This window comes from Uranotaenia lowii, chromosome 1 (genome assembly GCF_029784155.1).
Source record: "Uranotaenia lowii strain MFRU-FL chromosome 1, ASM2978415v1, whole genome shotgun sequence".
In the NCBI taxonomy this organism is placed as follows: Eukaryota; Metazoa; Arthropoda; class Insecta; order Diptera; family Culicidae; genus Uranotaenia; species Uranotaenia lowii.
Window position 1 is genome coordinate 10,622,162 of NC_073691.1, and position 24,146 is coordinate 10,646,307.

At 28.9% G+C, this 24,146-nt stretch overlaps 1 protein-coding gene across 1 annotated transcript in view; it reads right to left on the minus strand.

The window, feature by feature from the left end:
- The window catches only part of LOC129748708 (otoferlin-like), a 204,786-nt gene that overhangs the window by 94,178 nt on the left and 86,462 nt on the right, over positions 1-24,146 (minus strand). Inside the window, exon 2 of the mRNA XM_055743399.1 lies at positions 11,101-11,686. Within this exon, the coding sequence (XP_055599374.1) occupies positions 11,101-11,179 (79 nt within the window). The 5' untranslated portion in view covers positions 11,180-11,686. The remainder of the gene's footprint in view (positions 1-11,100; positions 11,687-24,146) is intronic.

Consider the following 24,146-nt stretch of genomic DNA (forward strand, 5'->3'; position numbering starts at 1 on the left):
AAAATGAGGACTTAAGTTTTCATGAGAATTCATTAGTTTACTAGACACTTTGATCAATGTACTAAAAACTAATCAGTATTTAAAGTTCTAATCATCTTAATTTATATTTTCAACATTTTCAAGTAAAGGGTTGATTTAAAAAATTTGCTGCAATATCTTAAATTTGAAAATATATTTAATCATGACTTGAATACTAGAAATATCAACTCTCGATAAGAAATTTCCATTTTTAACTTAACAGATTTTTGATTGATAATTGATCATTAAGTTCATGTATGTATGTATGTATGTATGAGAACCCACCAGTGGCTGATAGGTCTTTCGACCCGAGGCGGTTCGGGAAGTCTCGATCGCACATTCGAATATTGTTAATACTTAACTCATCAACAATAATTGCAGCACAACCAAGGGGTCCGTTACCACTGGCTTGGGACAGGTTTGACTCATCTCACTCCCTTCGAAACAAATAAAGAATCCTGAAAAGGTACCTAAGTAGCCTACTCATGATTCCCAGTTTGCCGAGATACTCCGGCTGGCTTGGACCCACAATCCATTGTATATCAGTCTTCCGATAGTTTGATGTCCTGTCCAATCCCCCCACTAAACCCCCTAATAGAGTTAAGCTATTTTAATATACAATCAAAAAAATATTTACATATTTTAACTCATGTTTTATCTCTTACCTTGTTACAATTTGCCATTCCCTTGCATCGTTGTACTTACTCCTGTACCCCTATAATGGAAGCATTCTGATTATTATATCAAAAAAATAATTTTTAGGCTGCTTATAAAATCACAGTGCTTCAAAACTATTTATCGCAGTATGCCGAATTTTCTATAACTGTTGTGAGATCCGAAAAATTCACTTTCCCACCCGAGCACAACATAACATTGCTTTGAAAAATCATTTTAAATGCCGAATTCAATAGTCATGCACTGCATCCCAATACATTTTCACATCATAATCTGCAGATTTCAGGATTTGCGGATCATTATTGAAACACACAACCTCCTCTTCACCGGTGAAGCTTGTGAGAATGCACTATAGAAGAAAACAAATCGATTCAAACCTCTTACTCAAAGTAAATTAAAGTACATTGTAATAAATAAGTTTTTACCACATTTACAGGGGGTCTAAATTAGACTTACCGACTCGCTCTTAATCTCGGGGGCTCCTACGCTCTTTGGATGCTGGGGTTGGAGTTTTATTGAGCTGGTGGCGTTTGGGGAGCGGCGAATTGGCCACTTCGGTTCGGACTACGGTCCTAACACCCGCGGGTAGTTTTCTTTTAGGGTTCGATTTATGAGCCCTGGTCACTTTAGGGTTAGAGACGAATCTTTTACGGGAATCTTAGCAATTTAGTCGTCCACGTGCACCCTTTTTTTTGGTACGGATCTCAATATAACACCAGAGACCATTTCACACCCTACAAGGTCCGTTCTTTTTCTCTTCGGATCTCCGAAAGCACTGGAGACCGTTTTACAACCTGTAAGGTCCTTTTCGCACTTCGCTTTTCCGGCGGACAACTTTGGGTTTACGACCGACGAATCTTAGTCTTTTCCCGAACGTTTTAGCTTAGACTCACACGACTGCACCGAACGACGGCTACCAAGCAAGAGAGCGTACCGACGCTTTCTGTCCTCCCTTGTACTTCCGGGATTTTTCCTCTCTGCCGTTCGCACACCCCACGGGGAACGCAAACTCTCCCCGGTTACACCATTGCGCGCACCCGATAGTGGTTCTCAACCTTTGTTCGCCGCCCCTTATTTTCCCCCAGCCCTACACTAAGCTCTTATGACTTTATTTAAAATTAATGGGACATGATATGTTACATTTACCCCCGATTCAGAGAAAAAAAGACGACAAGTATTTTTTTTAATTAATAAATCAAATAACATGTAACAACATGCAAAAAGAACTAAATAAATACAAATCGAAAATTATTCTAGAGAAGAAAAAAAATATTGATTTTATTAAACTAAACAATTACTCTAACACCCCAAAATTAATCAATCTAATTCAAAGTCGTCTGAACTCGGTTTCTTTAGTTAGTCGAGGATTCATCCTGGGGTTCGCGCATGTGGGCGACCCCCGTAGTCTAGCAACGCCACTACGGTGAGTCTTGGTGGCTAAGGCCACAATATATCGGACAGTTTGAATCCTCGATAAGCCCGATATGAGGGCCGCTGGTTGAGATTTATAATGTCCCGCAAATGATGTCAATAAATCTAATTTGACCATCCTTCTGTCGTGGTCGGAAAAGTTCGTGAAGTGGATCAACGATTACGGAGTACGCGATATCCGTCCCATCAGGTCAGAAAGGTTAAGCAGATTTGGTCTCGTCCCCACAACCGGAGATCGCCAATTTCCCTATGTTGGCCATCTTTCTTTGAAAGATTCAAATAGTACGATTGACGATCGAGTTTTATTAAATATCAATTAAAACTTAGTTTTATTTGGCCGGCCTTAAAAAAAAATCATCTCCTAGCTCAACAAGCGCGTGGGTTTTTTCCCCTTTTATAACACTCAACCGAAATGGTGAGTTACTAGAGGCAACCATTGCTCACTCACGTGACTGGAGGGTGGAATTTTCCGGAAAAGTCCTTACGATGCTCTCCTAATGAGAGGCTAATTGGACGGAAACGGAAGGAGTTGCTACTCACCGATTGTAGCTCGCTCTCTCGACAAAAATTTGTGAGAGATTCAACAAGGTAGTAGTGGAATTGCGGGAGAGGTGCCTACTCAATTTAACAACTATTCTAACCAATCAGGGACAAGATTGAGATGGTACTTAGTGAGTGATTTGAAATATGAAAATATTTACGGTTTGAGATGTTCTGCTGGCCATGTGCCTATGTTGCGTCCTTCCAAATCTTCCAACTCATATGAGCTGGACCCATGCAGTGCAACCACACGACAGGGCAGATACATCGGTGCCAATTTCGCGTTGTAATATTCACCCGATAGTGGTTCTCAACCTTTGTTCGCCGCCCCTTATTTTCCCCCAGCCCTACACTAAGCTCTTATGACTTTATTTAAAATTAATGGGACATGATATGTTACAACATTTAGGAACAATCCTCCCCAAGCCCGTTTAAATAAATCACTTCTGGTGATAAATGTTTCTGTTGACTTCCAGCTACACTTTTTCAAACAATTCATCAAACAATCACTATTACAAAAATTAATTTAATAAAAACAAATTCACGACCCGATAAAACACGTGCGGTGTCATCAAGACAACGCCTGCTTCTCTCCACATAATTGATAATTAAGTTCAATGTATAAAATAAGAAAAAATAAATATTAAATAAATTTATCAAGCGCAGGTTTATTTGTTGGAAATTTTGGGTTCTAAATATGTTTTCGTAGTAAGTTAAGATAATAGTTCCTGGAAAGAACAAAAGGTAGAAACTCTGTTTTTTTTTATTTAAAATTTAGATTTATACGCTGAAAGAAGATTATATTTTAAGATCACATGATTTAGAATTGAAAATCATAGATGCATAGAATCAAAATAAAATATTATGATGAAAAAGATAAGTTTTTTTTCAATAAAAACGTAGAACAGTTTAAAAACAAACTTATAGAATTCAATTGATAACTCATGGTAACAATATTTTAGTGCTTTTTATTAATGATTGATTTGGTAGATTTTGGCGTCCAAAACTCATATCTTTAGTCAGATTTTATCTTTCAACTCCAGTTTTCTGATATGGAGTTTATAAGTTTAAAAATGAATCAGTTTTGAAAAAAATATTCCGGATTTGTTAACTATACTTTATTCAATTTAGAAATAATAGTTGGATAATGATTAAATTCCCCAGTATTTTAAAATTAGGAAAATATCATTACAAGTAATCCTGATCTTACTTAAAAAAGTAAAATTTTTTGTAATTTTTTAAAGTTTTGTCAAAAAGTCAGAAATTTCTTTAATGATTTTGACTTATTTTTAAAAGTTATTTAAAAACAAACAAAAGCTTATAGAAAAAAATCATTGCATATTTGGATTCAGGGCATCCCGAGTAATCAAAAGAAGCTTATAAATTACTTGCACTTCGGAAAAATGTGACTTTGTGTAATTTTTCAAAACCTATTGGAATGTGGTGTTGAGCATTTAAATAAAAGAACAAGAAACAAAAATATAATTGAGGTCAATATGTCGAGGAAGCACTTCTGTGTGTCAAGATTTGAGTTTCAATACAGAACTATTATCAACTTATAAATCTAAATGTACAATTATAAATTGGTAATGCCAAAAGCAATTACGAATTGAGTTCTGCCGGAGGCGAGCCAATTTTCTGACACGTTTGTAAACACCAAACACCTATTTTATTTACACGGTAAATTCTTGACTTCATCTGAATATTGTATTTGGAAAAAATCTCCATGGGGGGGGTTAAACCCCTAAACCCCCCCCCCCTCCTCCCCTCCGTTCGCACGGCCTTGCTCCTTATTAACTTTGAAACGTACGTCATGAGGTTGGTAATCGTAGATCTGCGTTGCATAAATCCATGTTGATTTTCTGAGATAGTATGACATACAGATTGGTACAGTGAATCATAGACAAGGCTCTCGAACAATTTCGGAAAACAACACAAATTCGATATCCCGCGATAGTTTTCCACCTGGTGTATGTTTCCAGATTTGTGCATTGGAGTTATAGATGCAGTTTTCCAGGCACCGGGAAAAATGCCCTCCATCAACGACTGGTTGAAGGTAATCGAGGAGGTATCGATAAGAAATCAGCTCATTTTTTGACCAGGAATGACGGAATGCCATCAGGGCCAGGTCCTTTCGTTTCATCCAAAACAGCTATCTTACGAAGAACGTCATTAGGGGTAAAACTCAGCAGGCTCAGATTGAATTGAATTGTTGTTGAATCTGATGACTTGAGGTACTTCTTGAGCACCTTTCCGTTTTCTTACATACGACCAAAAGGATGCTGGATCAGTCCAGGCGTTGTTTTGAATACGATTTATGTAATCACAAAAACTGGATACATGCACTTAACGGGAAAACGGGAGGCACGAATAGCACTATCTGTTGACAGAAATGGAGGTATTACACTGTAATTCTGAACTGAACTGAACTAAACTGAAATATTCTAGAAATCTGATTTAATTTCTCAGTTTCTTTAGTAAGCACGAAATCTTTAATGGTACGGATTCATTCAGCTTTGTAGTAATTGATGGATTTATGTTTAAGTATTATATGGCGTAAGTCAGAATCGTTTTAATTTAATTTTATGACACAATAGTTTCATTTAAAAAGGATTTGCCTCTTTAATTTAGAATTGTTAGCCTTTTGTTGTTTTCTTCGGGAAACATTTGTGAGTATTGAATTTTTAAACCTGAATATTAAAAAGAAATTTTTGTCATGTTGGATACATGGATAGAGCTTTGATAAATGGTCTAAGAAACCTCATATTTTTATGATGGTTATCCTATTTGTTTTGAAATTTACAAAGTCTAACAAGAAAAACATAGCACAAGATACAACATAGCACAAAAACAACATGATATATTTATCTAAAATCGTCGAAAAACTTTTATGAAACTTGAACTAAAATTTGCGCATCCATGCTTCTTAAAAACTTCACGTTAAGAATAAGTACAGTATGAGCTTCAAAAATCGTAAAATAATATTTTTGTCTTACCGCCAAACAATGAGCAAATTCCAACTTGTACTCTATTTTGAAAATTCTTTCTGAAAGAGAAAACTCCAATCTTTTATTCGGAATAAAAAAAAATATAGGGATACTAGCTGACCCGGTGTGCTTTGCTACACCTTCCAAAAAAAAAATTAAATTTGTTAAAATAATTGAAATTCAGTTTTATTTCCTAGACAGCGCGTTTCAAACCAAATTTTATCATAACTTAGATGCAAACTCGTTTGAAAGAGAGTTGCAACTGGAGTTTCGAATTTCAGTACAAAGATGATTCAGTAATACTTTCTTACAATTGATCTCTAAATTTGTTTTTCATGATCTGAAACTTTTAATCTGTTTTAATAAGCTTCAAAGAGTTTATAATGAAGTCAAAATACATGTTTTAATGATTTGGACCTCCAGCCCTTTCCCTCTTCCAGTGCAAGAAGTCCTCACGAACTATTATAAAATCATTTTTAGTATCAAATTGAGGTAACATTTCGCTTTATATGTCTGAGCAGTTTTGATATTATACCAAATTTAATATGAATAAAGATTTGCCTTCTTCTTTCCGACTCCACCCAGAAAAAGGGAGGGTCTCAAATTGGTTAATAAGTTTTCAAGCTATACAACGCAATTTATATGGAACTCCCTATGTTCCTTTCTTCTCCACACTGCAATGCAGAAAGGTTTGTAACAATCATAGAAAAATATCTCATACCCAAATACCGTCCCATGTTAAAATCATGTTAATATTTTTTTTTTTTGCAATATACTAAACTTGTAAACATGACTTATTACAACTTGAAGTGATGCCAAACAGCACTTGTCATGTTATGAAATTCGATCACTTTTTATACTGCAAATTACTACATTTTTATTTGTTTAAGCAAAAAGTGCACATTAAATTCATATGGATAAGCTGTAAAGCAATGATTTGAGGAAAAGAATTGTTTTTAAAGGAGAAAAACAATTTTTTGAATTTTGTTGTTTGACTGAACCACAGCAATTTTTCTCTTTTTTATGCTGATGATCCTTTTTAAGGATTTTCAAAATTTAAACTTGTTTAGCGTATCTGTTCATTAACAATCGATTGAAAAGCAGATTTTCATAAATGGAATGGATTGTAAAAAAAATCTTTTAATGCTTCGATGGTAAATATTTTACAAAAATTTTGATGTAAACATCACACAAATCCCTAAAATGATGATTTTTGTGCCGAGAAGGGTAACAGTTATCAAAGTTTAATTTGCTTCTTTTTTAAATTTCAATCTTAATTTCATTTCAGATACACCGGGGCTAGTGCAAACGAATATTACTACAGTTGAACTTTTATAAATCTAAGGAAAATATGTTAATCTTGAAAAGAATTTAATTTTCGTTTGTTGTTTATCTAAATCCGTTCTAAACAAACTCTTTCTGAAAATAAAATATGCAAAAATGTTGACATTTTTCGCGTTTATAGGCCAGTGAAAACACAGTGCATTTTCTAAACTTATTTATTCATATTTTCGCAATTTTTCTGCAGTATAAGTTAATGTTTCGTACTCCACTTTTAATGAATGTTGTTTTAAGCAAAAGACCTTCATTCACAAAGACATTTAATTATTTTGAATATCCACTTCAGATTCAACACACGGGATACCCGTTTCTGACCTTTCTCACATAATGCTGAATCATTTTGGAGAAGAAGTTCATTAATGGTAGATGATTCATGGCTAAAAGGCGCGTTTGATCTTGTTTCATTATTTGAAATGACAGCAATTTATTTTATTTTCACACTTTCAATTCATATTACAATATATCTAGAAAATTCTGCTTCCACTGTATTATCAATAAAAAAAAACCTTTAAAAAGCGGATCAAAAGTCTCTTCTATGTAGTCAAAATATGTAAAACAAAAACACAATTTCATGTTAAGTACATACTTGAATTGTGTGTAAACAAACAGTACAGTGTTATTCGGTGAATTAAAAAAAATTGAGTTTATTTAGTCTGATTGTTTATTTGGGCCCGACATTTTAAAGATAAAGAAATAATTTACATATTTTTGTAAATGTTGAACGTTTGCACTTGCTCAACTGTAAATTTTTCCAGAGAACGCATATCTTCAATTTTTGTTATGAAAAAGTGTTTTTTTTATTGATAACCTTCACTGATGCTTGCAAAAAATCAGAACGTTATCTGAATTTGGCCTCTAATTACATTATTCCTTTATTTTGAAGGACAGGCTCTGGTTCAGTTCAGTGTTTGTTCATTTTCATCGGATTTTGTTGTTGTTCTAAAAATTTATAAGGCGCTTGATACTGCTTCAGTTAAGTACCTGTTCAAAAAATGTTTTCATTCTATTTCTGTAGAAAACATCTTATTCTTCTTAAACTAACCTTCTAAGCATATTGGGTTATAAAATTATATATAAATCTTGCCACTTTCTTTTTTTCAAACGTCCATAAAGAGTCATACCAATATTTCATACGCATCAGTATTAAATTCATATTTTTGTAGAAAACAATTTCTGCTTTCATTAACACGAAATCATAAAAGTTTTAATTTTTAAAACCGTTTATCTGGTTATGATTCAATCGGCAAAATATAAATCCGGATCACATCTAGGCGTCATTCATTACCATGTGCTGTACAAATGAGCTAGGAATCAATAAGAAAAAAATCTCATCTAGGCTTCACAGCGCCACCACGTGCATTGAAAATACGCTTGGTTGAGATATACGCGCTCAAATGTTTCCACTAATCAGTATGCTATGCCATGGTTACTATCCTCTGACGACGTCTGATCGCGACGCCTCGACCTTGGAGACGAAAAACAAACCGCCCAAAGGAAAAAAAAATCTCGAAAAAATGGAAGCCATGACTTTTATTTCTTTCAAAAAACTACAAATTTAATTATTACGGACAATTGATGCGACTTTCTGTTATTTTTATTCGATATAAACCGATTCACATGGCTATAGAATATACTAAAAATAATTTCATTCGAATCGTTTGGGTAGTTTCGGAGGAGTAGTACTACAAACACCGTTACAAGAGAATTTTATATAATAGACTAGCTGATCCCATACGAACTCCGTTTCGCTTTCAACTTGTTGTATGAATACGCCAATTGTCAAGCATTTTCCAGATGCACTTCCGAAATCATTGTTTAGTTATTATTGCAAAAATATTGGACGTTCACTTTTCTGTCGTCTGCTACTAAATTTGAAATCAGAAATCTATTGAACGTGCCAAAAAATCCCCGTGTATGAATTTCGACTAGACAGTTTCATAACAACGCAATTATTGCCAAAAAGGTAAACCCCTTCCGGTGGCCTCTTATACAATCTTTGATATCTGAAATCAATTTCCTTCCCTCAAAACTCCCGTGTGCAAATTTTCAAAGCAATCTATTCCATAGTAACGTCAATATCGCTAAAAGCAGTGAAAAACTAATGGACGACTCCTGTCGTAGACCCCTGGCAAAAAATTTGACATCTATAATCGATTGTTCGTCCCTGAAAACTACCGTGTGCCAATTTTCATCCCAATCCGATTTATGGTAACGACGATATTGCAAAAATATTGAAACGTTAATATGGACGCCACCTTTTGCCGGCCCCTTACACTGAATTCAATACCTGAAATCGAAAACTCTTGTGTACAAATTTTCATCCCAATCCTTCATTCTTTCATGAAAAACATTTTTTACAACCATCATTTTTTAGGAAGCTTGAATAGATTTCGCTTAATAGTTTTATCTTCGAAAGATTAAACTGCTTTTTTATCTTTTCCATCTCCTATCTAATGAAAATATCTGTTGCAGATTATCCCACTTTTCAATATGGATGATCTCCCTGTAAAATGGTATATTTAAGTTTCATTTAATTAGAAATTTCTTAAAAACCTCCGAACTTTGTTGAAGCATGTTGAAAACCCACTTTGCATGTTTTTATTTATTGTGTGTATTTTTTCGCTTTTCAATTTCGCACTGTTTTATTATTAGTTTATCTTAAATGTTAAAAGTTCTACTAATAACTTTTTGAAGTTATCAACAACAAATCATCTCGAACACACCATTTTTATATTATGAAAAAAGTTTTTTTTCGAGTTCTGTTATTTTTTCATGGGTACAAACATCCCATTAAGAAATGGTAGAATCGACCACATTGTTCATCAATGATAACTCAAAAGTTAGAAAGCGGTAAAGAGCACTTTGAAAGCCATTACTATTCTAGTCAATGTATTTCTAACAGGCTATTTGTATTTTTCAATCAAAATGTAGGCTTATAATTGTATCCAAATATCTCGTACCGGTAGCATGTGCTTTGAACAGTAGAAGGTACAAAAATACCCGCCAAAATTTTCACTTTCAAATTTTTAATGCTCAGCAAGCTTCGATTTGCTATCCAGTACATGTGAGCTCTGGATGGTCGTTTCTAATAGCCTGCCTATGGTGATGGTGAAAATAATCCCGCCGAAAGTCGGTTCACAAAATGGGTGCCATGACTTTTGGTTCGGGGGAATAAAACCGTTGTTGTTTGGACGACCGCCTTCAAAAGGGGTCATCCGAAAATCTAAAAACATTTTTCATCATTCCTGGTCCTAATGAGCACCCATACCAAATTTCAGCTCTCTAGCTCTTAAGGCAGCTGAGCCTATTGAAGACAAACATACAAACGAACAAACAAACGGAAATTACTTTTTATATATATAGATTAAACTTAAACTTGAATCTTAATATGTATACCTTACATTTTTTCTCAATTTTAAATTCTTAAAAAATTAAACGTCAATCCTTAACCAAACTTTTTTTTTTTAAATCTCAGAAGGGGGAGACTTAGATCGGGGGAGGGGGGGGAGGCTGCATGCTCCCCATTTCTTTCCCCTCCCCCCTAAATCCGACATTGCAGACTGGGTTATTGAAATTACTAACTTCGATATTTTTCCAAGAAACAAGTCAATAGCACTCTCTGGAGCCACTCACAGTAGCAAAGTAGCTTTAATTGAGAGTCGCCTTCAAAAGTTGCATGCTTCATAACTCCTATAAAACTCTTCGATATGATTCACTTCGAAATTTTATACTCTAGATGTTTGGTTCTTAAAGATAGTCTCAAATATTCATCCCACTCACTATTACAATTGAAGCACTGCACTGTAGAACAATTTGTACTCACTGAACTACGTAACAACGTAAACGTTACAAGTCGAGCATAGATAAATATTTTGATTAATAATGTACAACAGTTTGGTTGAGCCGGTTGGTAACAAAACCTCCGCCAATTTTAAAAATAATCCAATCGACCAATTTAGCAAACATAATCGCCAACAGGTAATTGGAGCTTATTCCATCGAATTTAATTAATCCGAAAATACCCATCAAATCACAATAATCGCATCAAGGGATCGAAAAAAAAGTCACCAACAAATTGAGACAGAAGGGGAAAAAACAACAAACTCACCTCTGAACTCAACCCGCCCAAGCAGATTGGATTTGGGCTTGGGCAGCTGAAATTTGTTGATCCGAACCGTGAGCGACATGATGACGTTGCTAGATCACACAAAAACCGTTAGACCCGAACACTAGACGAACGATGAAGATTTTGTTGGAACTTTTTTTTGCCGTTTTACTTCACTAGTTGCATCGAAATGGTGCCATCACTATCAGCCTCGTTAAACTCTTGTTGATGGGAACTCGTTTGATCAGCTGCACAATTTTCCACCATTCAGCACTAGATTTATGACACCACTGGTTTTTTTTCTTTTTTTAATTTTCCGCTAAATGGAACCCACTTCTTTTTTCCAATCAAACATCCACTTGTGTTGTCGTTTGATTTCAGAGGCTATATGCTATGTGTCTCATGTATCATGGACTCGTCGGACTATAGGGGATGCAATTTAATCGTATGCATCAGCTCAACTTGTTGAAAGCGATGAGCTATGATTTTCCCGCTGCTCCACAATTTCCGGTGATGATGAGGGTTTTCATTTCATTTTCCTGCTACTACACTGTTAACGATTTTTCCATAATTGATACTAGTCGCTTCACTGGAGGAGAAAATATGCAAAATTTTGATTATGGCTTACAACCCCTGACAGCAGAATCAAATCCAAATGAAACGTCAAATCAGTCAAATGACAAATCAGCATAGAGATCTAAGCAGCCAAGTGAGTTGACATTAAAGAAAGCACTGCAAATCAGCGAAGCACTTCTGCTGATTGCAGCTTCCGTTTTCGGATTGAATTATATACACGTCATTCCCTCCCTTCTCTTCTCATTTTCATTCAACTCAACCTCCTCGCAGCATAAATCGACACAATAAGGCAGTAGTTATACACGGCAATCACGGCGAACCCAAACTTCAAAGCTTCGCCCTTCTTCTTCGCAACGAACTTTTTCGTGAACCGAATTTCGGCGCCATTACTAGGGTTTCACTTCTTGCTATACACATGCAGCAGCCTTGCGGCGGCTCCAAGATTCATACGAAAGTCACATCTGCACTCCACTCTATTTTGGGTTGAAACATTCCACCGAAAAGGGTTACGGTTGAATGGTTGCTTGAGTAGCTGGTAGGAATGGCAACTTTATAATTCACTTTCCGACAAACTTGAACGTGCAAACACCTCTCCCCATCGCTTTAAGAATGATGATTCGAGAAAAACTCTGACTGGTGACACATGAAAGTTAAAACTAGAATTGGTGTAAGTTTTTCCTAGTGAGGTGAGATACTGGGGAGAAATTCCAAGTCACACACAAAGAAACAAAAATAATAACCATTTTGACAATTTTGAAAATATCGACAATTTCGACAATTTCGTCAATTTTGTCAATTTTGACAATTTTGACAATTTTGACAATTTTGACAATTTTGACAATTTTGACAATTTTGACAATTTTGACAATTTTGACAATATGGACAATTTTGACAATTTTCACAATTTTTACAATTTTGACAATTTTGACAATTTTGACAATTTTGACAATTTTGACAATTTAGACAATTTTGACAATTTTGACAATTTTGACAATTTTGACGATTTTGACAATTTTGACAATTTTGACAATTTTGACAATTTTGACAATTTTGACAATTTTGACAATTTTGACAATTTTGACAATTTTGACAATTTTGACAATTTTGACAATTTTGAAAATTTTGACAATTTTGACAATTTTGACAATTTCGACAATTTTGACAATTTTGACAATTTTGACATTTTTGACAATTTTGACAATTTTGACCATTTTGACATTTTTGACAATTTTGACAATTTTGACCATTTTGACAATTTTGACAATTTTGACAATTTTGACAATTTTGACAATTTTGACAATTTTGACAATTTTGACAATTTTGACAATTTTGACAATTTTGACAATTTTGACAATTTGACAATTTTGACAATTTTGACAATTTTGAAAATTTTGACAATTTTGACGATTTTGACAATTTTGACAATTTTGACAATTTTGACAATTTTGACAATTTTGACAATTTTGACAATTTTGACAATTTTGACAATTTTGACAATTTTGACAATTTGACAATTTTGACAATTTTGACAATTTTGAAAATTTTGACAATTTTGACGATTTTGACAATTTTGACAATTTTGACAATTTTGACAATTTTGACAATTTTGACAATTTTGACAATTTTGACAATTTTGACAATTTTGACAATTTTGACAATTTTGACAATTTTGACAATTTTGACAATTTTGACAATTTTGACAATTTTGACAATTTTGACAATTTTGACAATTTTGACAATTTTGACAATTTTGACAATTTTGACAATTTTGACAATTTTGACAATTTTGACAATTTTGACAATTTTGACAATTTTTGACAATTTTGACAATTTTGACAATTTAGACAATTTTGACAATTTTGACAATTTTGACAATTTTGACAATTTTGACAATTTTGACAATTTTGACAATTTTAACAATTTTGACAATTTTGACAATTTTGACAATTTTGACAATTTTGACAATTTTGACAATTTTGACAATTTTGACAATTTTGACAATTTTGACAATTTTGACAATTTTGACAATTTTGACAATTTTGACAATTTTGACAATTTTGACAATTTTGACAATTTTGACAATTTTGACAATTTTGACAATTTTGACAATTTTGACAATTTTGACAATTTTGACAATTTTGACAATTTTGACAATTTTGACAATTTTGACAATTTTGACAATTTTGACAATTTTGACAATTTTGACAATTTTGACAATTTTGACAATTTTGACAATTTTGACAATTTTGACAATTTTGACAATTTTGACAATTTTGACAATTTTGACAATTTTGACAATTTTGACAATTTTGACAATTTTGACAATTTTGACAATTTTGACAATTTTGACAATTTTGACAATTTTGACAATTTTGTCAATTTTGATAATTTTGACAATTTTGACAATTTTGACAATTTTGACAATTTCGACAATTTTGACAATTTTGACAATTTTGACAATTTTGACAATTTTGACAATTTTGACAATTTTGACAATTTTGACAATTTTGACAATTTTGACAATTTTGACAATTTTGACAATTTTGACAATTTTGTCAATTTTGTCAATTTTGACAATTTTGACAATTTTGACAATTTTGACAATTTTGACAATTTTGACAATTTTGACAATTTTGACAATTTTGACAATTTTGACAATTTTGACAATTTTGACAATTTTGAAAATTTTGACAATTTTGACGATTTTGACAATTTTGACAATTTTGACAATTTTGACAATTTTGACAATATGGACAATTTTGACAATTTTGACAATTTTGACAATTTTGACAATTTTGACAATTTTGACAATTTTGACAATTTTGACAATTTTGACAATTTTGACAATTTTGACAATTTTGACAATTTTGACAATTTTGACAATATTGACAATTTTGACAATTTTGACAATTTTGACAATTTTGACAATTTTGACAATTTTGACAATTTTGACAATTTTGACAATTTTGACAATTTTGACAATTTTGACAATTTTGACAATTTTGACAATTTTGACAATTTTGACAATTTTGACAATTTTGACAATTTTGACAATTTTGACAATTTTGACAATTTTGACAATTTTGACAATTTTGACAATTTTGACAATTTTGACAATTTTGACAATTTTGACAATTTTGACAATTTTGACATTTTTGACAATTTTGACAATTTTGACAATTTAGACAATTTTGACAATTTTGACAATTTTGACAATTTTGACAATTTTGACAATTTTGACAATTTTGTCAATTTTGTCAATTTTGACAATTTTGACAATTTTGACAATTTTGACAATTTTGACAATTTTGACAATTTTGACAATTTTGACAATTTTGACAATTTTGACAATTTTGACAATTTTGACAATTTTGACAATTTTGACAATTTTGACAATTTTGACAATTTTGACAATTTTGACAATTTTGACAATTTTGACAATTTTGACAATTTTGACAATTTTGACAATTTTGACAATTTTGACAATTTTGACAATTTTGACAATTTTGACAATTTTGACAATTTTGACAATTTTGACAATTTTGACAATTTTGACAATTTTGACAATTTTGACAATTTTGACAATATTGACAATTTTGACAATTTTGACAATTTTGACAATTTTGACAATTTTGACAATTTTGACAATTTTGACAATTTTGACAATTTTGACAATTTTGACAATTTTGACAATTTTGACAATTTTGACAATTTTGACAATTTTGACAATTTTGACAATTTTGACAATTTTGACAATTTTGACAATTTTGACAATTTTGACGATTTTGACAATTTTGACAATTTTGACAATTTTGACAATTTTGACAATTTTGACAATTTTGACAATTTTGACAATTTTGACAATTTTGACAATTTTGACAATTTTGACGATTTTGACAATTTTGACAATTTTGACAATTTTGACAATTTTGACAATTTTGACAATTTTGACAATTTTGACAATTTTGACAATTTTGACAATTTTGACAATTTTGACAATTTTGACAATTTTGACAATTTTGACAATTTTGACAATTTTGACAATTTTGACATTTTTGACAATTTTGACAATTTTGACAATTTTGACAATTTTGACAATTTTGACAATTTTGACAATTTTGACAATTTTGACAATTTTGACAATTTTGACAATTTTGACAATTTTGACAATTTTGACAATTTTGACAATTTGGTCAATTTTGTCAATTTTGACAATTTTGACAATTTTGACAATTTTGACAATTTTGACAATTTTGACAATTTTGACAATTTTGACAATTTTGACAATTTTGACAATTTTGACAATTTTGACAATTTTGACAATTTTGACAATTTTGACAATTTTGACAATTTTGACAATTTTGACAATTTTGACAATTTTGACAATTTTGACAATTTTGACAATTTTGACAATTTTGACAATTTTGACAATTTTGACAATTTTGACAATTTTGACAATTTTGACAATTTTGACAATTTTGACAATTTTGACAATTTTGACAATTTTGACAATTTTGACAATTTTGACAATTTTGACAATTTTGACAATTTTGACAATTTTGACAATTTTGACAATTTTGACAATTTTGACAATTTTGACAATTTTGACAATTTTGACAATTTTGACAATTTTGACAATTTTGACAATTTTGACAATTTTGACAATTTTGACAATTTTGACAATTTTGACAATTTTGACAATTTTGACAATTTTGACAATTTTGACAATTTTGACAATTTTGACAATTTTGACAATTTTGACAATTTTGACAATTTTGACAATTTTGACAATTTTGACAATTTTGACAATTTTGACAATTTTGACAATTTTGACAATTTTGACAATTTTGACAATTTTGACAATTTTGACAATTTTGACAATTTTGACAATTTTGACAATTTTGACAATTTTGACAATTTTGACAATTTTGACAATTTTGACAATTTTGACAATTTTGACAATTTTGACAATTTTGACAATTTTGACAATTTTGACAATTTTGACAATTTTGACAATTTTGACAATTTTGACAATTTTGACAATTTTGACAATTTTGACAATTTTGACAATTTTGACAATTTTGACAATTTTGTCAATTTTGTCAATTTTGACAATTTTGACAATTTTGACAATTTTGACAATTTTAACAATTTTGACAATTTTGACAATTTTGACAATTTTGACAATTTTGACAATTTTGACAATTTTGACAATTTTGACAATTTTGACAATTTTGACAATTTTGACAATTTTGACAATTTTGACAATTTTGACAATTTTGACAATTTTGACAATTTTGACAATTTTGACAATTTTGACAATTTTGACAATTTTGACAATTTTGACAATTTTGACAATTTTGACAATTTTGACAATTTTGACAATTTTGACAATTTTGACAATTTTGACAATTTTGATAATTTTGATAATTTTGACAATTTTGAAAATTTTGACAATTTTGACAATTTTGAAAATTTTGACAATTTTGACGATTTTGACAATTTTGACAATTTTGACAATTTTGACAATTTTGACAATTTTGACAATTTTGACAATTTTGACAATTTTGACAATTTTGACAATTTTGACAATTTTGACAATTTTGACAATTTTGACAATTTTGACAATTTTGACAATTTTGACAATTTTGACAATTTTGACAATTTTGACAATTTTGACAATTTTGACAATTTTGACAATTTTGACAATTTTGACAATTTTGACAATTTTGACAATTTTGACAATTTTGACAATTTTGACAATTTTGACAATTTTGACAATTTTGACAATTTTGACAATTTTGTCAATTTTGACAATTTTGACGATTTTGACAATTTTGACAATTTTGACAATTTCGACAATTTTGACAATTTTGACAATTTTGACAATTTTGACAATTTTGACAATTTTGACAATTTTGACAATTCTGACAATTTTGACAATTTTGACAATTTTGACAATTTTGACAATTTTGACAATTTTGACAATTTTGACAATTTTGACAATTTTGACAATTTTGACAATTTTGACAATTTTGAAAATTTTGAAAATTTTGACAATTTTGACAATTTTGACAATTTTGACAATTTTGACAATTTTGACAATTTTGACAATTTTAAAAATTTTGACAATTTTGACAATTTTGACAATTTTGACAATTTTGACAATTTTGACAATTTTGACAATTTTGACAATTTTGACAATTTTGACAATTTTGACAATTTTGACAATTTTGACAATTTTGACAATTTTGACAATTTTGACAATTTTGACAATTTTGACAATTTTGACAATTTTGACAATTTTGACAATTTTGACAATTTTGACAATTTTGACAATTTTGACAATTTTGACAATTTTGACAATTTTGACAATTTTGACAATTTAAACATTTTTGACAATTTTGACAATTTTGACAATTTTGACAATTTTGACAATTTTGACAATTTTGACAATTTTGACAATTTTGACAATTTTGACAATTTTGACAATTTTTACAATTTTGACAATTTTGACAATTTTGACAATTTTGACAATTTTGACAATTTTGACAATTTTTACAATTTTGACAATTTTGACAATTTTGACAATTTTGACAATTTTGACAATTTTGACAATTTTGACAATTTTGACAATTTTGACAATTTTGACAATTTTGACAATTTTGACAATTTTGACAATTTTGACAATTTCGACAATTTTGACAATTTTGACAATTTTGACAATTTTGACAATTTTGACAATTTTGACAATTTTGACAATTTTGACAATTTTGACAATTTTGACAATTTTGACAATTTTGACAATTTTGACAATTTTGACAATTTTGACAATTTTGACAATTTTGACAATTTTGACAATTTTGACAATTTTGACAATTTTGACAATTTTGACAATTTTGACAATTTTGACAATTTGACAATTTTGACAATTTTAACAATTTTGGCAATTTTGACAATTTTGACAAATCTGTCAATTTTGACATTTTTTACATTTTTGACATTTTTGACATTTTTGACATTTTTGACATTTTTGACATTTTTGACATTTTTGACATTTTTGACATTTTTGACATTTTTGACATTTTTGACATTTTTGACCATTTTGACATTTTTGACATTTTTGACATTTTTGACATTTTTGAAATTTTTGGCATTTTTGACATTTTTGACATTTTTGACATTTTTGACATTTTTGACATTTTTGACATTTTTGACATTTTTGACATTTTTGACATTTTTGACATTTTTGACATTTTTGACATTTTTGACATTTTTGACATTTTTGACATTTTTGACATTTTTGACATTTTTGACATTTTTGACATTTTTGACATTTTTGACATTTTTGACATTTTCGACATTTTCGACATTGTCGACATTTTTGACATTTTGGACATTTTTGACAATTTTAACAATTTGTCAAAATGTTAAAAATGTCAAAAATGTAAAAAATGTCAAAAATGTCAAAGTTGTCAAAATTGTGAAAAATGTCAAAAACGTAAAAAATGTCGAAAATATCAAAGTTGTCAAACCTTTCAAAAATGTCAATAATGTCAAAAATGTCAAAAATGTCAAAAATGTCAAAAATGTCAAAAATGTCAAAAATGTCAAAAATGTCAAAAATGTCAAAAATGTCAAAAATGTCAAAAATGTCAAAAATGTCAAAAATGTCAAAAATGTCAAAAATGTCAAAAATGTCAAAAATGTCAAAAATGTCAAAAATGTCAAAAATGTCAAAAATGTCAAAAATGTCAAAAATGTCAAAAATGTCAAAAATGTCAAAAATGTCAAAAATGTCAAAAATGTCAAAAATGTCAAAAATGTCAAAAATGTCAAAAATGTCAAAAATGTCAAAAATGTCAAAAATGTCAAAAATGTCAAAAATGTCAAAAATGTCAAAAATGTCAAAAATGTCAAAAATGTCAAAAATGTCAAAAATGTCAAAAATGTCAAAAATGTCAAAATTGTCGAAAATGTCGAAAATGTCAAAAATGTCAAAAATGTCAAAAATGTCAAAAATGTCAAAAATGTCAAAAATGTCAAAAATGTCAAAAATGTCAAAAATGTCAAAAATGTCAAAAATGTCAAAAATTTCAAAAATGTCAAAAATGTCAAAATTTTCAAAAATGTCAAAAATGTCAAAATGTCAAAAATGTCAAAAATGTCAAAAATGTCAAAAATGTCAAAAATGTCAAAAATGTCAAAAATGTCAAAAATGTCAAAAATGTCAAAAATGTCAAAAATGTCAAAAATGTCAAAAATGTCAAAAATGTCAAAAATGTCAAAAATGTCAACAATTTTGACAATTTTGACAATTTTGACAATTTTGGCAATTTTGGCAATTTTGACAATTTTGACAATTTTGACAATTTTGACAATTTTGACAATTTTGACAATTTTGACAATTTTGACAATTTTGACAATTTTGACAATTTTGACAATTTTGACAATTTTGACAATTTTGACAATTTTGACAATTTTGACAATTTTGACAATTTTGACAATTTTGACAATTTTGACAATTTTGACAATTTTGACAATTTTGACAATTTTGACAATTTTGACAATTTTGACAATTTTGACAATTTTGACAATTTTGACAATTTTGACAATTTTGACAATTTTGACAATTTTGACAATTTTGACAATTTTGACAATTTTGACAATTTTGACAATTTTGACAATTTTGACAATTTTGACAATTTTGACAATTTTGACAATTTTGACAATTTTGACAATTTTGACAATTTTGACAATTTTGACAATTTTGACAATTTTGACAATTTTGACAATTTTTACAATTTTGAAAATTTTGACAATTTTGACAATTTTGACAATTTTGACAATTTTGACAATTTTGACAATTTTGACAATTTTGACAATTTTAACAATTTTGACAATTTTGACAATTTTGACAATTTTGACAATTTTGACAATTTTGACAATTTTGACAATTTTGACAATTTTGACAATTTTGACATTTTGACAATATAGACGATTAAGACAATTTTGACAATTCTGACAATTTTGACAATTCTGACAATTTTGACAATTTTGATAATTTTGACAACTTTAACGATTTTCACTATTTTGACAATTTTGACAATTTTGACAATTTTGACAATTTTGACAATTTTGACTATTTTGACAATTTTGACATTTTTGACATTTTTGATATTTTTGACATTTTTGACATTTTTGACATTTTTGACATTTTTGACATTTTTGACATTTTTGACATTTTTGACATTTTTGACATTTTTGATATTTTTGACATTTTTGACATTTTTGACCATTTTGACATTTTTGACATTTTTGACATTCTTGACATTTTTGACATTTTTGACATTTTTGACATTTTTGACATTTTTGACATTTTTGACATTTTTGACATTTTTGACATTTTTGACATTTTTGACATTTTTGACATTTTTGACATTTTTGACATTTTTGACATTTTTGACATTTTTGACATTTTTGACATTTTTGACATTTTTGACATTTTTGACATTTTTGACATTTTTGACATTTTTGACATTTTTGACATTTTTGACATTTTCGACATTTTGGACATTTTTGACCATTTTAACAATTTGTCATAAATGTCAAAATGTCAAAAATGTCAAAAATGTCAAAAATGTCAAAAATGTCAAAGTTGTCAAAATTGTGAAAAATTTCAAAAACGTTAAAAATGTCGAAAATATCAAAGTTGTCAAACAGTTCAAAAATGTCCATAATGTCAAAAATGTCAAAAATGTCAAAAATGTCAAAAATGACAAAAATGTCAAAAATGTCAAAAATGTCAAAAATGTCAAAAATGTCAAAAATGTCAAAAATGTCAAAAATGTCAAAAATGTCAAAAATGTCAAAAATGTCAAAAATGTCAAAAATGTCAAAAATGTCAAAAATGTCAAAAATGTCAAAAATGTCAAAAATGTCAAAAATGTCAAAAATGTCAAAAATGTCAAAAATGTCAAAAATGTCGAAATTGTCAAAAATGTCAAAAATGTCAAAAATGTAAAAAAAATTTAAAAAATGTAAAAAATGTCAAAAATGTCAAAAATGTCAAAAATGTCAAAAATGTCAAAAATGTCAAAAATGTCAAAAATGTCAAAAATGACAAAAATGTCAAAAATGTCAAAAATGTCAAAAATGTCAAAAATGTCAAAAATGTCAAAAATGTCAATAATGTCAAAAATTACAAAAATGTCAAAAATGTCAAAAATGTCAAAAATGTCAAAAATGTCAAAAATGTCAAAAATGTCAAAAATGTCAAAAATGTAAAAAATGTCAAAAATGTCAAAAATGTCAAAAATGTCAAAAATGTCAAAAATGTCAAAAATGTCAAAAATGTCAAAAATGTCAAAAATGTCAAAAATGTCAAAAATGTCAAAAATGTCAAAAATGTCAAAAATGTCAAAAATGTCAAAATTGTCAAAAATGTCAAAAATGTCAAAAATGTCAAAAATGTCAAAAATGTCAAAAATGTCAAAAATGTCAAAAATGTCAATAATGTCAAAAATGTCAAAAATGTCAAAAATGTCAAAAATGTCAAAAATGTCAAAAATGTCAAAAATGTCAAAAATGTCAAAAATGTCAAAAATGTCAAAAATGTCAAAAATGTCAAAAATGTCAAAAATGTCAAAAATGTCAAAAATGTCAAAAATGTCAAAAATGTCAAAAATGTCAAAAATGTCAAAAATGTCAAAAATGTCAAAAATGTCAAAAATGTCAAAAATGTCAAAAATGTCAAAAATGTCAAAAATGTCAAAAATGTCAAAAATGTCAAAAATGTCAAAAATGTCAAAAATGTCAAAAATGTCAAAAATGTCAAAAATGTCAAAAATGTCAAAAATGTCAAAAATGTCAAAAATGTCAAAAATGTCAAAAATGTCAAAAATGTCAAAAATTTCAAAAATGTCAAAAATGTCAAAAATGTCAAAAATGTCAAAAATGTCAAAAATGTCAAAAATGTCAAAAATGTCAAAAATGTCAAAAATGTCAAAAATGTCAAAAATGTCAAAAATGTCAAAAATGTCAAAAATGTCAAAAATGTCAAAAATGTCAAAAATGTCAAAAATGTCAAAAATGTCAAAATGGTCTAAAATGTCAAAAACGTCAAAAATGTCAAAAATGTCAAAAATGTCAAAAATGTCAAAAATGTCAAAAATGTCAAAAATGTCAAAAATGTCAAAAATTTCAAAAATTTCAAAAATGTCAAAAATGTCAAAAATGTCAAAAATGTCAAAAATGTCAAAAATGTCAAAAATGTCAAAAATGTCAAAAATGTCAAAAATGTCAAAAATGTCAAAAATGTCAAAAATGTCAAAAATGTCAAAAATGTCAAAAATGTCAAAAATGTCAAAAATGTCAAAAATGTCAAAAATGTCAAAAATGTCAAAAATGTCAAAAATGTCAAAAATGTCAAAAATGTCAAAAATGTCAAAAATGTCAAAAATGTCAAAAATGTCAAAAATGTCAAAAATGTCAAAAATGTCAAAAATGTCAAAAATGTCAAAAATGTCAAAAATGTCAAAAATGTCAAAAATGTCAAAAATGTCAAAAATGTCAAAAATGTCAAAAATGTCAAAAATGTCAAAAATGTCAAAAATGTCAAAAATGTCAAAAATGTCAAAAATGTCAAAAATGTCAAAAATGTCAAAAATGTCAAAAATGTCAAAAATGTCAAAAATGTCAAAAATGTCAAAAATGTCAAAAATGTCAAAAATGTCAAAAATGTCAAAAATGTCAAAAATGTCAAAAATGTCAAAAATGTCAAAAATGTCAAAAATGTCAAAAATGTCAAAAATGTCAAAAATGTCAAAAATGTCAAAAATGTCAAAAATGTCAAAAATGTCAAAAATGTCAAAAATGTCAAAAATGTCAAAAATGTCAAAAATGTCAAAAATGTCAAAAATGTCAAAAATGTCAAAAATGTCAAAAATGTCAAAAATGTCAAAAATGTCAAAAATGTCAAAATGTCAAAAATGTCAAATATGTCAAAAATGTCAAAAATGACAAAAATGTCAAAAATGACAAAAATGTCAAAAATGTCAAAAATGTCAAAAATGTCAAAAATGTCAAAAATGTCAAAAATGTCAAAAATGTCAAAAATGTCAAAAATGTCAAAAATGTCAAAAATGTCAAAAATGTCAAAAATGTCAAAATTGTCAAAAATGTCAAAAATGTCAAAAATGTTCAAAATGGCAAAAATTTCAAAAATGTCAAAAATGTCAAAAATGACAAATATGTCAAAAATGTCAAGAGTGTCAAAAATGTCAAAAATGTCAAAAATGTCAAAAATGTCAAAAATGTCAAAAATGTCAAAAATGTCAAAAATGTCAAAAATGTCAAAAATGTCAAAAATTTCAAAAATGTCAAAAATTTCAAAAATGTCAAAAATGTCAAAAATGTCAAAAATATCAAAAATGTCAAAAATGTCAAAAATGTCAAAAATGTCAAAAATGTCA